This window comes from Quercus lobata, chromosome 9 (assembly GCF_001633185.2).
Source record: "Quercus lobata isolate SW786 chromosome 9, ValleyOak3.0 Primary Assembly, whole genome shotgun sequence".
NCBI classification, from domain to species: domain Eukaryota; kingdom Viridiplantae; phylum Streptophyta; class Magnoliopsida; order Fagales; family Fagaceae; genus Quercus; species Quercus lobata.
The window spans coordinates 1,917,263-1,936,904 of record NC_044912.1 but is presented as its reverse complement, the minus strand read 5'-3'; the positions used below and the strand labels follow the sequence as shown (position 1 = coordinate 1,936,904).

General features: G+C 38.3%; 1 protein-coding gene across 1 annotated transcript; it reads right to left on the bottom strand.

Moving 5' to 3' along the window:
• LOC115960015 (disease resistance protein RPM1-like) lies at nucleotides 1-1,253 on the bottom strand. Its single transcript, XM_031078715.1, has 3 exons — nucleotides 1,045-1,253; nucleotides 687-933; nucleotides 1-585 (listed from the first exon to the last, which is right to left on the bottom strand). Exons 1-3 carry the CDS (start codon nucleotides 1,251-1,253, stop codon nucleotides 1-3), a joined length of 1,041 nt encoding a protein of 346 aa, XP_030934575.1.
• Nucleotides 1,254-19,642: the final 18,389 nt, after the last annotated feature.

The window sequence follows — 19,642 nt, the reverse complement described above, 5'->3', positions numbered from 1 at the left end:
TCAAATCCCATGATCTTCTGGGAAAAGGGAGCAATACAAGAAACAATGCTTCAAATGATATGGTAAATCATTGAAACTAAGCAACAAAATCTTGTTCACTGCTTCTAGCTTGGGATTTTTACTTAGACTCCAATTCAAGTTGCTGTAAATTTTGTTCCATTGAGACAAATTCTTGGAGTACATAAGACTTCCCGAAGCTGTAATTGCAAGAGGTAGGCCTTCACATTTTCCCACAAGTGTTTGAGCAAAAGATTTAAACTCCCAAGGACAACTTCCATTGGGACTGCTTGAGAATGCTTTCTTGCAAAAGAGTTCCCAAGCCTCTTCCTTTTGCAGGAGTTGAATATGATGAATGTGATGTTTACCCCCCAAATGATAGCAAGCTACATCTTCCTTTCGAGTTGTAAGGATGATTCTACTCCCAAGACAGCTATCTTGAAGTAATACTTTTATTTCATCCAACACGTTTGTGTCCCAAATATCATCTAGGACAAGTAGATACATTTCTTCTCTAAATAGTTCACCAGTGTTTTTACTAATAATCTGTAGTTCATGGAACTCAAGTCTACTAGATTTGCTTGCTTCCTAGACTCATAGAATTCCGTAATCAAGCTCCTCAACAAGTCTTCCAATTCATATGCTTTGGAAACTGTGATCCATGCAAAATAGTCAAAATGCTTCTTTACATCATCATTGTTGTAGGTGTTGGCAACTAGTGTGGTCTTGCCTGAACCTCCCATCCCGACTATCGAAATGACAGTCTGATGTGGTTCTCCATCCATGAACCAACCCATTATCAATTGCCTTTTATTTTCAATCCCCACAAGTTCATTTTCTTTAAGAAACAAAGAAGATTCACTACGACGCACGATCCATTTATGATTATCTTTAGAACTTGTACCCTCTATATAATTATTGATTAACACCATTTCTCTGGTTCATTTCTCAATGGTCTTGATTGCCTTATTGATTTTCTGTAACTTGGTGGTGGCTTGATGACTCACCCAAAGATTCTTTGGAAAATAAATATTTTGGTGAAGGAACCTGGCAGATCGACCTCCAGTTTGTTGGCTAATGATGTGATACATGAACTGATCAATAACATCTTCAACCTCATTTGCCAAGTCTCTCACATTTGCCACCCAAGTTTTCTCTCCTTCATTGATTGTTCCCTTCTTATCAGCATCTACTAAAAAAGATTGCATACTTATCAACTCATCCTTGACATCGCCAATTGCATCACGGACCCCCATAACAATGATGCTTCAATTGCAAGCACTGAAAGGATATTGTTAATCAAATATTTTACTACAGCTGAATCCATTTTTGCCTTTAAATTTCCTTCTGGCTTCGTCACTGAGTTCTACTCTCCCTTTCTTCCAATCATGTATTTACAATATCAAAATGGATTAATGGAAAGAAGGGAAAGAAAATGACAAGCTTTTTGACTTGTTGCTTGATTGTTGTTCATAGGAGACCTACACAATCAGAATTAAGGTGAGAGATATATTGGATGAAGGTATTTTTATTCTCAAAAATGTGTAGCAGTACAAATCAGCTATGTTTGAGTTCACAATTTTTCTTCAAGAATCAAGAGCCTTATGGTCCAATGGCACTGCACAGGAGAACTTGAGTTCATTCGAATCCCCAGTTAAAGCTGTCATTAACAAACAATTACAAAGCTATTAAAACACACCATCAAAATATAAATTTTTGCGTAAAGGAGTAGTTCGAGTTGAAATTAAACCATTAACAAGACTAAGTTAAATGGATCTGTTTTGTAACTTTTCTTGATTCATTATTAGTATAAAATAAAGTTTGAATGAGGGACCAATTTATTTTTATTAACTCCGAAACCTTAATGTAAGATATAGAAATACCACTTAAACTGAAAGGTTAAAATGTGTTTGGACCCAAATATGTTATGTTAATTCTACAAATTCTGTTATTTTTACTTCACGTAGGACTTTTAATTTCCTTCACTATTACATATAAAAAGGTCAATCACTAGGGAGATTCCAACCTAATCCAGTATATCTTCATGGATTTAGCAAATTAATGTAAAATTATATAGAATGGGTTTCTTAAGTAAAGTGAAATATACCAATCATCTAAGCTTAAACGGGAGAGCAAACCTTAAATGTGATGGTTCAGTAACATGATTAGCTCATAACATCAAATGATATTTAAAAAATTATATAGCTAACGAACATGGAAATATTGCTCTGATATCAACTTATTAAATAAAATCAAAATTTTAAGCATGGATGCATCCCAAATACTTTGCAATTAAACTTTGGATCTATCTTACATCATTATCGTATTTAAAAAATGAAATAAAACATGTCTACCATACCCGAAAGCTGAACACTCTAGTCCTGTTGCTGGATTTTGAGGTTCCCGTCCTTTCTAATATCCCATTTCGTTCTTATTCTCTAAAGACAAACACATGTTCTAAACCACAAATAAGGCATCATAACCAAATCAAATCTAAGAAAACTATGTACATACAATTGAAAACCAAATGCAAGCTTAGATAATCCAGTAAAGTCCATTGAGGACTTTCCTCAAACATATGGTAAGCTTGATTTACCCGCATACAAACCACACATTCATGCATGCATACACACCTAAATACATACAAACACGGCATTTTGAGTCTGACCCAAAAACTGATTTGTTCTATTTCTAAGAAATTTGATGTGCTTATGACAAGATGGTAGCTAAAACAATTTATTTAAACAAACTCAGTTTTCAACGCTGTGGAACAAGATTTTTATGGCGCTTTGAAAAAAGCCACTGTCGCTCCTTATCAGAAGGAAGCAAAGTCTAGTGTATTGATCAAGCTACAGATTCAGAAGACCTTCAATCGTGAAAAAATGAATGAATAATTACTCTGTTTTGAAAAAGAAAGAACAAAACAGAGTAATCTAGACTGGATTTCTAGAGAGAAAATTTGAGAGGAAATGAGTGAATATGTTGATTGTATATTGCGTAAGTAAAATTACATTTACAATAGGCTACAAATATTTATAGTACAGCTAAGCTAACAAATATTTAAATACAACACGTGCTAATCGTGTGAGGAAAGCAAGCTTAAGTTAATTTCCTATTCTTCAGTCCTTTTAAATACGACAGCGTTTATATCCCACTGATGCTCTTGTCCTCAACGTTATACCGCATATCGCAATTTACAAGGAAATAAATCACCATTTCAAACTTTGAAATATACAAATAGTGTATAGTGCTGTTCAAGAAACATGTAGACACAAGAGAATGATATAGAAAAGTGTTAATGGAACTCTCTCTCTCTCTCTCTCTCTCTCTTTGGGTGATAAGAATTGCAAAAGATGGTGTAAATGTTTAGCTTTGTTGTATAAAATTATAGCTTTTGTGGTAATTTTTTTTTTTGTTTTTGATAAACTGCATATTCATTCAAACAAACTAAACAGAAGAACAATAGGAGGCATCTCCCTTACAGACCGACTATATGCTTGGTGGGAGATTGCCATTAGAAAAACAAAACTGGTCCCTATAGTTCAAAGCAAATTTTGCAGATACATGGGCTGCATAATTGCTATCCCTCCGAACTGAGCAGAAAGAACAAGACAAGAAAAAGGAAGATAAACTACGGATATTGAAGATAAGTGTGTTAAGAGCCCAATTTGGAGGGTGGTCAGGACGATTCAAGGCATCAAAGCAGATTTTTGCATCTCCCTCGAAAATGACTGATCTCCATCTCTGTTAGGAGGCGAGTTGGATTGCCCAAAGTAGTGCCGAGGCTTCTGCTATCATGAGAGAACACAGATGATGGACTTTTCCCCATAAGAATAGTACCTCTCCCAAGTGGTTTCGGGCCACAACAGCTAAGGCTGATTTAGTGGAGTCTAAGGCAGCATCCACATTAATTTTAATGTGGTCTGGAGGGGGAGGAGACCAGATAGAGGGGCCAACGGTCGAGGTAGAGAGGGAAGTCAGGGAAAATACCTTGGAAAGATCCTGAAACCTCGCTTGCACATTCAAACAGGCCTTATTTAAATTAGCTTGCTCCTGATTAAAGAGCTGAAGATTTCTAGCTTTCCAAATGCAAGATGGATCTATGTGTTGCATTCTTTGCTGGAGATTCTCTCTTGTGGGTATGGCATTGGCCCCGATTCTCCATAACAGCATTTTAACATGCTCCGGCATCCTTGCCTTCCAAAGAGTCTTCCAATGGGACAAGTCCTGATTCCCGTTGCTATCATGGGAGAATGCCACTCTATGAACTGATTTGACAGAGAAAATACCCTTGGTATCGGACAGCCAAATGAGCTTATCTTGCCTAGGGGAGTGGGGGATTGGAATGGAGAGGATGGCTGTTGCAGCTTCAGCAACAAAGATTTCTCTTACTATATCTTCATTCCATGCTTGTAAGGTATGATCAAGGAGATGGTGTGCTTTGATTGGAAGCTGGAGGTAATCATCAATTCTCGGCCTGGACTTAAAGCCAACTATCCAAGGGACCCAAGGGTCCTCCCATACATTGATGGTTTTGCCATCTCCCAGAAGGAAACACGCTCCTTTTTCAATCAAAAGTTTAGCTCTTTCTATCGCTCTCCATGTTGGGGAGGCATATTTACTCGGGTCTGCTCTGAGCCAATCATCGCTGACCTTGTACTTAGATCTCAATACCTCCATACATACGCTTTGATTGCTTGAGACAACCATCCATGCAAACTTAGCTAGGAGTGCATCATTCATTTCCTTTGTTTTTTTGAATCCTAGGCCTCCTACACATTTGGGCCTAGAAAGTTTGTCCCACTCTTTCCATGCAATAAAACTACCTTCTTTCTTCTTAGGTTGCCACCAAAATCTTCTAGCCAGAGCATCCAACTTATCACAGTTCTTGACAGGAATATTGAAGGTAGATAAAGAGTAGGTGGGAATGGCTTGGGTTACCGAATTTATAAGTGTACATCCGCCTGCCTAGGAAAGGCATCTACTTCTCCAACCCATGAGTTTTGCTTCTACTTTGTCTATCAGAAACTTGAAATCTTTAGATGGAGATCTTGACAAAAACATGGGAGCACCAAGATACACAGCATCCTTTTTAAGGCTTTTCAAATCAAGGATTTGCTTTATGGCTCTTCTACTACATGGACCAGTGTGCTTGGAAAAGAAAATACCGAATTTGGATTTATTGATGCTCTACCCTGACCATAAGCAATAATTTTCTAGGCAGTCAGCTAATCTTTGGGCATCATTCCTTGTTGCTTTAGAGAAGAGAATTATGTCATCCGCGTACATGACATGCGTTATGGCAGGCCCTCTAGCACAAGGTTTGGTACCACTGATATTACCCTCCCCAAGCTCTCTCTCCAAGAATCTTGACAAAATTTCCTGTCCTAGAATGAACAAATATGGTGAGAGCAGATCGCCTTGCCTTAAACCCCTACTTGGATTGAATCGCTCTGTCTTGCCACCATTGACCAGTACTTCAAAGGATACAGAGTTAATGCAAGTTAGAATCCAATTGATGAACATTGCATTGAACCCCAGGTTTTTGAGAATAGCATGGATGAAATTCCAATTAAATATGTCGTAAGCTTTCTGGAGATCAATTTTGATGGTCATAAAACCTGATTTGACCTTTCTCGTTTTGAAACTATGCAAGAGTTCATGGGCAATAACCTGGTTTTCAGCAATCCATCTTCCTGGAAGGAATGCGGATTGGCACGGGGAAATGATTTTGTGCAGGATAGGTCGTTGATTTGTAACAAGGATCTTGGAGATTACCTTATATACGAAATTGCAGAGGCTTATAGGGTGGAAGTTATTTGCTGTTGTTGGGTTGGCCGACTTTGGGATGAGCACAATGAGAGAGCTATTGGCTTCTCTGGGCAAGCAACCATTAGTGAAGAAAGATAAGACTGCATTTGTGACTGCATCCTCGATCGTTGGCCAGAATTCCTTATAGAACAGAGCAGGGAAGCCATCGAGGCTCGGAGCTTTGAGGTCATGCATATGAAAGAGAGTTTCTTTAATCTCTTCACGGGAAGGAATTTTCTTCAGCAAGTCATTATCCTCCTCAGTGATACAGTTAGTCATGAGATTGTCGAGGTGTTCTGGAAAGGACACAAATTCTTTAGCATACAAATTTTTGAAGGATGAAAGAATGGTCTGCCTGATTTGAGTTGGGCTTGTGACCCAATGGCCTTCCTCTGACTTAATAGCATCAATGTGGTTCCTCCTCCATCTAATGATGGTAGAAAGGTGGAAGAATTTTGTATTTCTATCTCCTTCCTTCAACCAGAGCTCACGGGATTTTTGTTTCCACATGATTTCACTTCTGAAAAGCCATTCTGATAATTCTAGCTAAAGCTCCTCCTCTACTTCTGAAAAGCCATTCAGGATTAGAATCTAAAAGGATTAGGGTGTGGTTGGATTTAAAGGCTCCTATATGAGCCACAGCTGCACTGGGGAAAGCAAGGCGCCACTAGATACTAGCAATGCCTCTGTCCAGCCTTCTCTTGATAGCGGAGCTTCCCCATCTCCCCCTGGCCCATGTGTACGAATTACCAGCGAATCCCAGGTCTATAGCACCAAATTCAAAGATAAACTCTTTTAGATAATTGATGGCCGAGGATTCTCCACTTCTATTTCCTCCAAGAATCTCCTTATCATTAGTAGTGAAGTTGAAGTCGCCTATGCAGACCCGCGGGCAACGAAAGGAGTTTATAAATGCCATGAGATTCTCCCAAGCCTTTTGCTTCTTGGCAGGGTAGGGAGGGCCGTAGAAACCAACCATGACCCAATCACAGAGTGCATCGGACACTTTGATCGCGATGAGATTTTTATTAAATTCCACTTGGCTTATTGACAAACCAACTTTCCACATAACACATAGCCCACCTGCTATACCTTTAGCCTCAACAACACACATATCAGCAAACTTTAAAGAAGACAACTTTTTTCATCCTAGCTTCAGTAGCTTTAGTTTCACTAAGAAAAATAATGTCTAGGCTATTCCCTTTTATTTGAGCCTTAAGGGCTCTGACTGTCACGGCGTTATAGATGCCACGACAGTTCCAGCCTAGGACTTTCATGGGGAGGTTAGGGGCTTGATAAGGCCCGCCTCCTCGGCCGTAACAGAAGCATCAGAGCAAGAGAAGTTTTTGATAGAATCATCATCATTGGAGCAACCAATTTCGAAGGACTCACCTCGGTGTACTTGGTAGTACTGGCTTGTTAAAATGGCCTCACCTATTCCAGAATCAGAGAAGACCACTTCGGGAGTGTGAACGGTGATCTTGAGTCTTTTGGTGAACTTTTGAAGCTGTTGTTTCGATACCTTTCTTTTGTGAGTAGGGGTTTGGTTTGAAATATAAGAATTATCTTCCGGAAGGGTTTGTGGTATCGATGCTGGTGATGTTGGTGTGATGACATGGTTTTCTGGTAGATGTGGAGGTGAAGGAGGTTGGGGTGTGGCTGCCTGGAGAGAGGAATGGCTTAAGTTAATATGACTATAAGGCTCTGTTTCGTTGTTGGGCTATGGGATTAAATTTGGGTTGTGCAAGGGTGGTGCAAAGCCAGGGGGAAAAGGTGGGCTTGGGTCATCGCTATGGGCATTGTGGGGGTGGCTTAATTGGGCCTTTGGGTCCATTTGTAGATTTAAAGGGGTAAGTAAGGGGTTGTCTATGTGTAAGGGTGAGATCGCCAGCTGGTTCATTGTGGTCCCCTCGTGTGTACCTACCTCCTTGCTAGTGGCTTGGTACGTCTCTGTCCTGCTAGTACAATGCTCCCGAGGTACACTATTTTGACAGGGAATTTGTGGTGCGACCTGAAATGATGACGTATCTTGTTGTGCTGGCAACGCTGTGAAATCATCAGTTTCGTTTAAATCTTCACCGTCAGTGGTGGCTGGTTGAACCTGATGGTTAGTTTTGTGGAATAACTCCGCCAGGGTGGTGGTGTTCTCAGCTCTTAACCATGGCCCTGAGGCAATGAACTCATGGCCAAAAGGATTCCGAATAAAGAACAAACTACCATGACATACATGAGACTCATGACCAATCAACCCACAACGGTAGCATACATCAGCCAATTTTTCATATCTCAAACTAATCCAAAGATGGGGGAGGTTATTTCTAGGCAGGAAAATACCTGGCATGAGAGGTCGTGAAAGGTCGATTTCGATTTGCATGCGAATAAACCTTTTCCAAGCTCCTCCACCTTCTCCGGCTAAATCAACCTCAATGACCTTTCTAGCTTTCTCCCCTAGTAATCGGAGGTTGTTTGGGGATCTCCATAGCTCGGGGAGACCATGAACCTGTACCCAGAACGCCGAGGATTTGAAGTTGATCTCTTGCCATGTGAGAGAATGATTCCACTGCTTTAAGACTAGGTGTCCTTCTCTAATGGACCATGGCCTTCTTCGGTAAGTGTTTTTCATATCCGCTTCATGTTGGAAGTGAAAGGTGAAGACATTGTTATCAAGGCGGCTCACCCGAATCTGAAAAGTTGGTTTCCATGCTCTGTTTACCACATCGTAGACTATGGTTGTTCCTACAGATTTATGAGAGATAAGCTTCCTTAGTAGGACCCAGGAAGGAGATTTGCAATCATCTTGGTTTGGAGGGAGCTCTAGGCAGGCATCAATCCATGTGCTATTCTTGGTGCGAGCAATGAGCTCTGAGACCTCCATTGTAGGAGCACCGGAGAAAAAGACCGGTTTGTAAATAACAAAACGAAGTAAAGGATAGATGGGGGGTGGAGTCAAGAGGGGAAAGATAATCAAAAGTAAGTGAAGAGGACGGGGACAGGTATAATAGTAGAAACAGTGGTGATACTAGACGGCAAGGTCTACAGTACAGCTTGGTGACAGAGGGATTTTGGAGAGAGAGGAAAAGGTAGGGGTGCTACAGAGAAAGGGAAAGGGTGCTATAGAGAGCACGGAGTTGACTTGGAATCCCCTCTCTTTTTTGCGCTTTTGTGGTAATTTTGTTAGCTATCAAATGGAAAATTGAAGCGGAGTGTAACTTCACAAATATTGAAATACTATTTAATCATATTGATATTTTGCTACAAGCCAACAGATTGATAAATAAGGTTCAGCAAGTTGTTGCGTAAGATGATTGGCAAATGGCAACTAGTAGTGATATGAATCCTGGCTACGAACCCCTTGAGGCCGATTTGTGCATTACAAAATCATGGCAAAGAGATCAAGTCATGGGAGTAACATTTATGGTTCAAACGAAAAAAAAAAAAAAAAAAGTTTATTATCATTCCAAAATGTACTATTGCAATGTTGTCAAACCCACATTTTCACATGGGCATTTTGTCCAAAAGAAGAAGAAGAAGAAGCTAAAACCTCCCTTCTAGCTAATATAATACTTAAAACCAACACTTAATGTCAACTGCCTATCCTAGCACAAAAAACATCTAGCTAATATCAATTGATATGGAGGGATCAAAATTAATACTTAAATACAATTTTTTAGATGTTGTACCTTCTCTATTTAAATTCAACTATGTGACCATATTGATTAATGTAGCTCAAATGTGCTATCTTCCTTTGATGACAATTAAATTCAATTATGTTATTTAATGCAGCCATATTATTGAATTTAATTGAGGAACCTAAAATACATCACACCCTAGACCCCAAAACCCTGAATGCCATTGGGTATTCTTTACCTTTTATGTCACACACAGTGACATGAATTCCATTATCCACAACTTCATTCTTGTTTAGCAATGGCAAGAGAAAGTTTTCCACGTCTAGTTTGTTCAGGGACAGCTTGCTTTGGTCACCCTTTACATCGTTGGATATCAATAGCTTCTCAAAGGACTAAAGCACGCTCCTATGAGGCCATTGACGTTGAGGTGTGGGAATGGTGGAAAATCCGGGGGCTTGTAAGCATAGGCTTTCATGGACAGGCTTATTAACTTTGGTTTTCCTGGAAAACATTAAATGGGTTATGGCATGCTATATTTGCTACATGTTGCTTATGCCTAATTCTTTGGGTTTTGATTTTATGCAAAGCTATGGCAAATTTCTCATCCAGCTTGGAATGCTCTATGTGAAGAAGAATCATGGCGGCTTTGTCTTCCTCATTGAATTTTTCAAGGAAGTCATTGCCATTAACACATTCACTCAACCTTCTTTTCCCCATGATTTATTTTAAAGTATGGAAGTTTATGTGAGGAAAGGAGTAATAGTTTAGTAATGGGATGTAATAATTTGAAGCATAACAGTGGTAGCACATAATCCCTAAATGGCTTGGCTCTCTCACTCTCTTAGGGTAATGAAAAAGGGTTCCTCAAACTTTTATTCAATTTGTTGGTTCACTATTGTATCAAAAAAAACAAATTTGTGACTTCACGAAAAATATTATTCAAATTTTCAATTCGTTTGAACAGTTTGGCTTGGGATGAGGGTAGGGTGTTAAATAATCATTAGAAAAAAAATGTAATTTTCACTTAATTATTATCATAAATCAGAACGGAGTTGGGTTTTGGGTATTTTTCAATCCAACATAAATTTTACATATTGAGAAATCTCCAAACCTAACTAAACTCATGGACCACAGTAGCTCGAAAACAAACCAGCTTGATTTATAGGAAACATGATGGGTTGGGTCAGGTCATTGGGTTGAAACAATTTTGCCAGGCCTAGTAAAAAAAAAATTGGTTTTCATTCTACAATTTAAGCCCCACTTCAAATAAAGAATTACAATTTCATCTAAACTAGTTACAAAAATCAAAATAATGTAAAATAACAAATTTAAACAAAATATATTTTTTTAACTATTAAGTAAGAGCTTGCATTGGATTTACTTGGACTGAAATTTTTGCCAACTCAAAGCTGATCCAAACCAAGTTTCTAAAATAAAAAGCCCAACCCACCCCTTCAACCCATAAAAAACCAACCCTATTTGTTGGTTTAGATTGGGTTGGATCGGCCTCATTGAGTTGGTGGATTTAATCTACATACATCAAAGAAAAATGAACAGAAGAAGTACAAACTCACTGGAACAATAGAAAAAAATTAATAGGGATGTTAATAGTTTGCACATGCTAAATTATATATGACACAGAGAAGAGGAGCAATTCCACCATTGAACCAATAACAATCTTCTAACAGCTTGCCACTAAGGCATCTTGGAGTTCAAACTTTTAAATTTATTACAAAAATTTAGAAAGAAAGTCTTGAGTACTAATTTCTTGAACAATAAACAGAATATCCAAATGACACCTAGAATTGGAGTTCCAAAAAAATAGGATCCTTTTGAAGCAAACAAGGCAAACTCATAATCTTCAGCGTGATTCTGCCACTAGTAAAAAAAAAGAGAGAGAGATATGGTAAATTTTGTCAAGGTACTTCTCATAAAAATTTAAGCTATTACAAAGTGGACTAACAATGTATATATCTAGCATTTCACAGACATAGATAAACTTGTTAGTGAAAAGCAATTTTGTTTTGTTTTGGGGGGTTTAGATGAAAGATAAAAATGAATGCAAGAACCATTCATGAAAAAGGATAAAAAGAAGAATAAAAATAGAGAGAATTGAGAAACATTCCCAAATTACAACTAGATGTAGATCTTTGGGATGTATAGCAACATTGAATGACAAAGAGTAACTTATGAGTTGTGACTAGGTGTACGTTTGGTTCCAAATTAAAAGGCTAGCTTATTTTACTATTCAGCTTATTTTTGTTACTATTCATGGGTCTTACTGCACTTTTTGGTATTATTTATGAGTCCCACTGTACTATTTTAGCTAACTTTTACCTTTATCTACAATACTTCCAGCAAAGAGTTTTCAATTTCAACAAAATAAACAGATCTCAAATAGACCCTAAAAGTACGATGACAAATTCAAATAGATATTGCCAGTTTAGGTAACACAAAATATCAAGTTGCAGTTCTAATCACATATAAAAAGATACAAACAAAATAGTTCAACATGTATTAGTGGGAAATTATGACTTGGATCACTCATTTATCTTCATGAGCTTATGACAACCTAACAATGAGGAATGCAGTAAAAATACAGTTTAAAGCAAAAGATTTGCTACCCAAAAGAAGAACTACTAAAATAGAGAAAAATTAGAAATCTCATTAAGAATTTATATGTAAGTCAAGGATTTTTAACTAGGACTCAAGAACCATAGGTTAATGGCCAAGATGCATCAATAAAGGGAAAATAATTAAATTGTGATTATACATATCATAAAATAAATAAACCTTAATCACATCTCATTCATATAGGAGTTGCGAACTTAAGAGCATAGGGTCCAAAACAGAAATTGATAACTTTTTTTCTTAAATTGATAAAACCACTTTTTCATGCATGATGCATGGGTATAGAAATGGAGAGAGACTGTGCGTCTTCTGGCTATTAGTTTGTGCACCTCTTGGGTACTATGGTTAAGAGTCGGTGCAAAAAGAAAGTACGACCTAACTCCTATGGGCATCTTCCTAGAAACAAGGCACTAGTCCCCTTCCCTTACATGATCTCCTAAATGGGAGGGAACACCTACATAAAGTCAAGAATATATGCTGCTTCTTAAATGGATAGTAGTGTTAGGACATATGTGTTTTCACTTGTTAGGAACATATGTCACTATTTTAAGTAATTCGCTAATCCTTTGACAAAACGCATTTTACTTGTAATTGGGTAGATCTAGGATGTGTTTAAGGCTTCAAGAAACCTCGTTTCAAGTTCAAGTGTTAAAGCCATGCAAGTCTATTAAAGATTTAAGTGCAGAAAGTGCTATTCATTAAAACTCGACAGCTAGCCATCTATCGAGCCTTGATGAGCTGTTCCAGCCCATGGCTTGACAACAACTCGACAGATAGGGTATCTATCAAGATTTATGAAAAACAGAGTTTCAATTCTGTTTTGACTCCAATTCGTGATTGTATGTTTGGGTTTTCTTTTCTCATAACCCTAGACATATAAAAAGATTATTTTAAGGGCCGTCAAAGGTGACATAAGTTGCGCAAGTGTTGAGCAAAGTTTGTTAAAGCAAATTGTGACTAGAGACAAAATTTGCCCTAATTCATCTTTCTTATGAAGAAGTTGCTATATTTGTACACCATAGGGTTTTGTGACTAAAAAACTTCTCAATTTTCATCGTGTGATGAACTGAAAAACTTTGCAGCCAACAACCTTCTCTAGTTGGTGTTTGAAGTTGCGTACTGGGATTTGCGCAATTGGTTAGTCACTTACTGGGAGCCGTGCATTAAAAGGAGAGATTGTCACTACAAAACAAGTCCAATTGGGTATTGGGGTAAGGATTCAACTGTAAGTTGGTATAAGGTACTGAATTCATTTACTTTTAACCGCTTGTTTTGATAATAGTGGATTCTTGAGAGTTGTGACCTTAAATTTACCCATGGGGTTTTACCTTGTGGTTTTCCCTATTTGTAAACAAATCAGTTATGTCAAATTTATTTTCTGTTGCATTTAACTTAGTCGATGATTTGTTTGTGCTACCACGCATACTGTATGTTAATTTGATTAATTAATAAACTCAGCTAATTAATCAATTAATATATCACAATGGGTTAATACGTTTTTGACCTATCAAGTGGTATCAAAGCAGACACAATCTAATTAGGGTTAATCTTTGCTGTGTGATCCATTGACTCCTGTGTGTCATGGATAGAGGACAGTCTCTTATTATACCTCCGTTATTTGATGACACTAACTATGCATACTGAAAAGTACGCATGAGAGCTTTCTTACAGTCTCTAGATAAGAAAGTGTAGCAAGCTGTGGAGATAGGCTGGACTAAGCCGAAGGAAGCACCGGTCAACTGGGATGATGCTAAGATCAAGGCGGCAAACTTCAATAGCAGGGCATTGAATGCTTTGTTCAGTGTAGTCGCTAATGAGGAATTCAAGAAGATGTCCTCCACTGAAACTGCGAAGGAAGCATGGACCATTCTCTAGACAACCTATGAGGGAACAAAGGCTGTTAAGTATTTGAAGCTTCAAAGGCTCACTACTAGCTTCGAAGAGATCAAAATGGAGGAGGATGAGTCATTCGATGAGTTCTATGCTAAGCTCAAGGACATAGTGAACTCAGCCTTTAATCTTGGGGAAACCATTCCTGAACTCAAGATTGTGAGAAAGGTGCTCAGATCTCTACTCAAGAGATTCCATGCAAAAATCACCGTGATTGAGGAATCAAAGGACATTGACAAGATTCCTTTGATAGAGCTAGTTGGTAATGTGCAAACCTATGAGTTAGGTTTAACAAGAATTGGTAAGTTGGGTAAGGGAAAGAGCATGGCATTGAAAGCTAAGAGCAGTGATATTGATGAGTCTTCAGAATATGAAGATTCTAAGATGAAGTCCTACATTATAAGGCAATTCAAGAAGTTCATGAAGAATGCCAATGGGAAGAGCTTCGACAAGAATCGTAGGAAATCTAATTCTTCTTAGTTTAAGAGCCAAGACAAAGGGAAGAAGGATGCTAAGGATGACAGTTAATACACTGTTCCCTCAGGACCAAAGTGTTTTGGGTATCAGGGCTTTGGTCATTTGAAATAAGAGTGCCCTACATATCTCAAAAACCATTCGGAAGAGCAAGACACTAGCTGCTACTTTAAGCGACACCGAGCTTGAAGATGATTCCAACAATGAGGATGATGGAATCTTAAATGCCTTCACTGCCACTGTCAATCCTACTGAGGGGATTGTTGAAGATATGGATGAAGAAGAGGAATTGGTGAATTCCAAATTTGAGAAGATGGATGAACAAGATGACATCCACACAGCCTATGCAAAGTTATACAAGGTCTCAGAAAAGCATGAAAAGTTGTATAGGTTGACCACCAAGAAGCTTTCCACAAAGTTTGATGAAGCCAATCAGACTATTAGAGCACTGAGGTTTAAGAATAACTTCTTGGCTGAGAAGTTCAAGAAGCTTGAGACAGAATTATTCCAAGTCAGAGCTTAGCTGGAAAGGACTTCAAGCGCTAACTCGATGAAATGCTCAGTCTTCAAAAATCTGCTTCCGATCGAATCAGTTTAGGGTATGATTTCTCTTCTCCTAGTATTGCTTCTACTTGTACTACTATTTTTGTTCCTCCTGCTAATAATGTTGAAACAGAGAACAATGATGCTAAAAATGAATTAGCTATTGTGAACATAGATAAGGGTAAGTCTATCTTAGGAGCACCCCCTAAACTTGCTAAGAATGAGACTAAAATCCCTAGGGCTAAGAAGGCTAACTCTCAAAAGCCTAAATAGAAGAAGCAACATCTCTATCATTACTGTGGAGCAGTCGATCATACTCGACCTAATTGCTATAAGTGGTTAGCCACTCAACAGAGCAATGACATGATCGCTGCATCTATCAAAGCTTTTAAAGCTCGACACTTCTCTCGACACCTCTATCTGTCGAGATTTACTAAACTTCTATATATGGGTTTAGCGCGATTCAGACTTCATTTTGCTCGATCTCTCTTGATCTGTCCGTCTCTTTTCACCTCCCAAACTTCCCTCTCTCCCTCCAAACTTCATCCTAAGTTGATTTTCGGCATTAATCAAGTTTCTTATTACTTGGTAAGTGTCTAAATCCTTCATTCTTCATGCATTTCATGCATTAAACCTAGGTTTTGGGTTTTTGAAATTTTTTTGGGGTTTTTCAAAATTGATGACGTTATTGTGAAATTTTTGGGTTGGTTTTTGTGAAAATGCTTTAAAATCTTCATGCATTGCATTCCATGTGCATTATAACTATATTTTCATACATTTAGATGTGTGTTATATATGTAAAAATGCTTATGTGCTAGTAGGTTTGGATTGGGCTGAGCCCATGATGCAATTATCTTTGCACGTCACATGCTTATGCATTTTCATGCATACGTCCTTTACATTCAATATATTTTTATATATTTTAACTGTTTTTGGGACTTTTCTAAGTGTTTCTTTCTTCCCCCTTACTCTCTAGTTTACGTTAGTGTGTCATGGCATTGAAACATAAGTCTGCTCCGTCCCAGAACCCTCTTCGCTCCAAGGCACTTCTTCCTCTGATCCCACCCCCTCTTCTGTTTAGTTCCATGATGAGGATGCCCAAAAGGACTTCTCGGAGAAATTTTCTAAACAAGGCATTCATTCGGAACACCAAGTCATTTTTTCGGACTTCTCCGACACTGACCTACTCATTGTCATTCATAGTCGAGGTTGGGAGTCATTGTGTGGCGTCCCAGTCACCTGTCCATCCGTGCTGATCCAGGAGTTTTACTCCAACATGCATGGACTTGATTCTTCAATACCTCTCTTCATTACTTGCGTTCGAGGTACGTGCATAGTGGTCACACCGGATATTGTATCTGAGGTGCATGGACTTAATTCTTCAGTACCTCTTTTCATTACTTGCGTTCGAGGTACGTGCATAGTGGTCACATCGGATATTGTATCTGAGGTGCTCCATGTCCTGAAGGTAGAGCATCCTAACTACCCGGGTTGTCAGCGTCTGCGGACTGTGTCCAAAGGCAAGATGATTTCTATTTTTTTGTGAGCATCCCGCTGATTAGAGCGATCGTCAGTTTACTCCTTGTTTGACCTTTGCTAAAGGTCCTAGATTCATGAACATAGTTATGACTTTTGTTCTTCATCATCTTTCTCATTATAACTCAATTTTTGCTTTCTTTGTTAGAGCATCTCACTATAGATTTTCCCTCACATTTCATTCTTTCCATCATAGATGTCTATAGGGATACAGTGACCCATGATAAGCTCATCTTTCCTTTAGCTATCACGAGGATCTTACGCCATTTTTTCATTCCCTTCCCCATTTCTGACCACTTTCACGTTATATGTGCCATTGACTACGCTATTGTTAAACATAGCGAGGCGCAGTTTCGTTCGAGGCAGTCTGGTTTGGCAGCTCTTCCCATTCCTTCAGCTCCATCCACCTCCCCTTCCTTTACTTTTGCGAGAGGTGTGACTTTGGATGTGATCATGGCGCAGCTTTAGCACATAGATGCTCGCCTTGATACACTCTCTACTGAGTTGTATCAAGTGAACACCCGTGTCAGCTGTATTGCTAGATGGCAGGCTCGCCTTGGTGACTCTATAGAGTCCCCTCTCCTCCTCCTGTGACACCTAAGGCATTTGAGGACGATGACAACTCCGACGACGATGATGATGATGATGAGGATGGAGATGCTAGCTCTTCCAACTCAAACAAGATGTCTACCTAACACTCTTACCTTTTGTCACTTGTGACAAAAAAGGGGAGTAGTTTTGGTTATGAGAGTAGTCATAGTTAGGGGGAGGGTTAGTATAGGAGATTTTTGTTAGGGGGAGTGTGTACATTGAGGGATGTAGTGAGGACTTGATGTATTTTTTTTCTTTTCTTTCTATTTTTGATACATCATATCGTGTATATTGTGGTCTTGTGACCGTTTTGACATATATTGTACTTAAATTCCTTTTATATTGATGTATGTTTTTTTCACCTATCTCTCCATGTGTTGTTTCTTTTCATTCTTTATACACATGTTTCTTATAAGTTGTATGCAATCTATTATTTCTGTTTCACACTAAGATGCCGTGATGAGTTTTGTTTAAAGTGTTTTCAGAAATACAGGTTGTCAAAGTCTTTCTTGCCATAGACTCTTTTCTTGCAAAGTTTTTCAAGAGTTTGTGTTAGGATAGATTTTATTGTATTCAACAAGTGAATATGAGTTGAGTGATTTATGACTTTTCTCATATGTTCATTTGTTTGTTATGTTTTTATCACGGATTGCCAAAGGGGGAAATTGTTAGGACATATGTGTTTTCATTTGTTAGGAACATATGTCACTATTTTATGTAATTGGCTAATCTTTTGACAAAACGCACTTTACTTGTAATTGGGTAAATCTAGGATGTGCTTAATACTTCAAGAAACCTCATTTCAAGTTCAAGTATTAAAGCCATGCAAGTCTGTTCAAGATTCAAATTGCACAAGTGTTGAGCAAAGTTTGTTTAAGCAAATTGTGACCGGAGACAGAATTTGCTCCAATTTAATTTGGGTGACGCTCTCTCTTCCTTCCCCATCCACGAGGGCAATTATCTTTCTTGTGGAGAAGTTGTTGCGTTTGTACACTATAGGGTTTTGTGATCAAGGAGCTTCTCGATCTTCATCATGTCATGAACTAAAGAACTTTGCAGCCAACAACCTTTTCTAGTTGGTGTTTGAAGTCGCGTACTAGGATCCGCGCAATTGGTTAGTCACATACTGGGAGCTGTACATTAAAAGGAGAGATTGTCACTACAGAACAAGTCCAATTGGCTATTGGGGTAAGGGTTCAATTATAGGTTAGTATAAGGTGTTGGGGACATATTTTTATGTAATTGGCATATCCTTTGACAAAATGTACTTTACTTGTATTCGGGTAAATCTAAGTAGGTTCAAGATGATCATTACAAGTGGTTAAATTGAAGACATGAAGACTACTCAAGAACTGTTCAAGAAAAGTGCAATCTGCAAGTCTCGATACCTGCTTAATAGAAGCTCGTTCTATCAAGATTCATTAAAGCTCAACAGGTTCCTCGATCAATCGAGCTTACGGATTTTTAGATTATAGCCAAGCAATGTTTTTATTCTAAAAGACTATTTGTTTATGAGTTTATACAATCCTTATAGGACTAGGAAAGCCTAAGGTTTGTGTAAACCTATTTGGAATAGGAGAGCGCATTAAACTCCTATATAAAGGAGGTGGAAAAAGAAAAACCTAACCCTAGAGAGCTTCATAAGGTTTTTTTTTGAAACCCTAGCCTCCTTCTACAGAAGAAAGAGTTTTTGCTGCGTTTCTTGTACACCTTTGGGTTCTGTAACCAAGCAAAGTACCTTGCACCAATATTGAAGATCTTATTGGTATTTCTATGTGAAGCTGCTGCAAATCAACTACAACAATCAAAGGGTTGCTGTGGAGTTAGTCACGTACTGGGATTTGTGCAAAGGAGTAAGTCACGTACTGGGATCCACGCATCAGATTGATTAGTCACGTACTTGGGAGCCGTGCATCAGAAAGGGGAACTATCACTACAGAACAAGTCCAATTGGGTATTGGGGTAAGGGTTCAACTGTAGGTTGGTAAGGTACTTGGATTCCTTTACTTGTAACCACTTGTTGTGATAATAGTGGAGTTTTGGGAGTGGTGACCTGAAAATCACCCGATGGAGTTTTTGCCGTTAGGTTTTCCCCATTCATAAATAAATCACTGTGTTATTTATTTTCCGTTGCATATTTAGTTTATTGTTGATTTGTTTGTGCTACCACGCGTTTGTATGATAAATTGATTAATTAACAACTTGACTAATTAATTAATTAATTTCTATCACAACGGGTCATTCAGTTTGTGGCCTATCATAAGGTACTAGGATTCCTTTACTTGTAACCACTTGTTTTGATAATAGTGGATTCTCAGGAGTGGTGACCTTAAATTCACCCGGTGGGTTTTTGCCTCGATGGTTTTCCCCATTCGTAAACAAATCACCTATGTTAAATTTATTTTCTGCTGCATTTAACTTAGTTGGTGATTTGTTTGTGCTACCACGCATATTGTATGTTAATTTGATTAATTAATAAATTTGGCTAATTAATCAATTAATATATCACAAGGGGTCAATACGCTTTTGGCCTACCTTTC

Excerpts from the sequence above, each read along its gene's own strand:
- LOC115960015 (XM_031078715.1), bottom strand. The coding sequence starts at position 1,253 with ATGGGGGTCCGTGATGCAATTGGCGATGTCAAGGATGAGTTGATAAGT. Across the intron at positions 934-1,044 it reads ACTGGAGGTCGATCTGCCAG|AGAAATGGTGTTAATCAATA; the intron begins GTTCCTTCACCA and ends GAAATGAACCAG. Across the intron at positions 586-686 it reads ACACCTACAACAATGATGAT|GAAGCAAGCAAATCTAGTAG; the intron begins GTAAAGAAGCAT and ends CTATGAGTCTAG.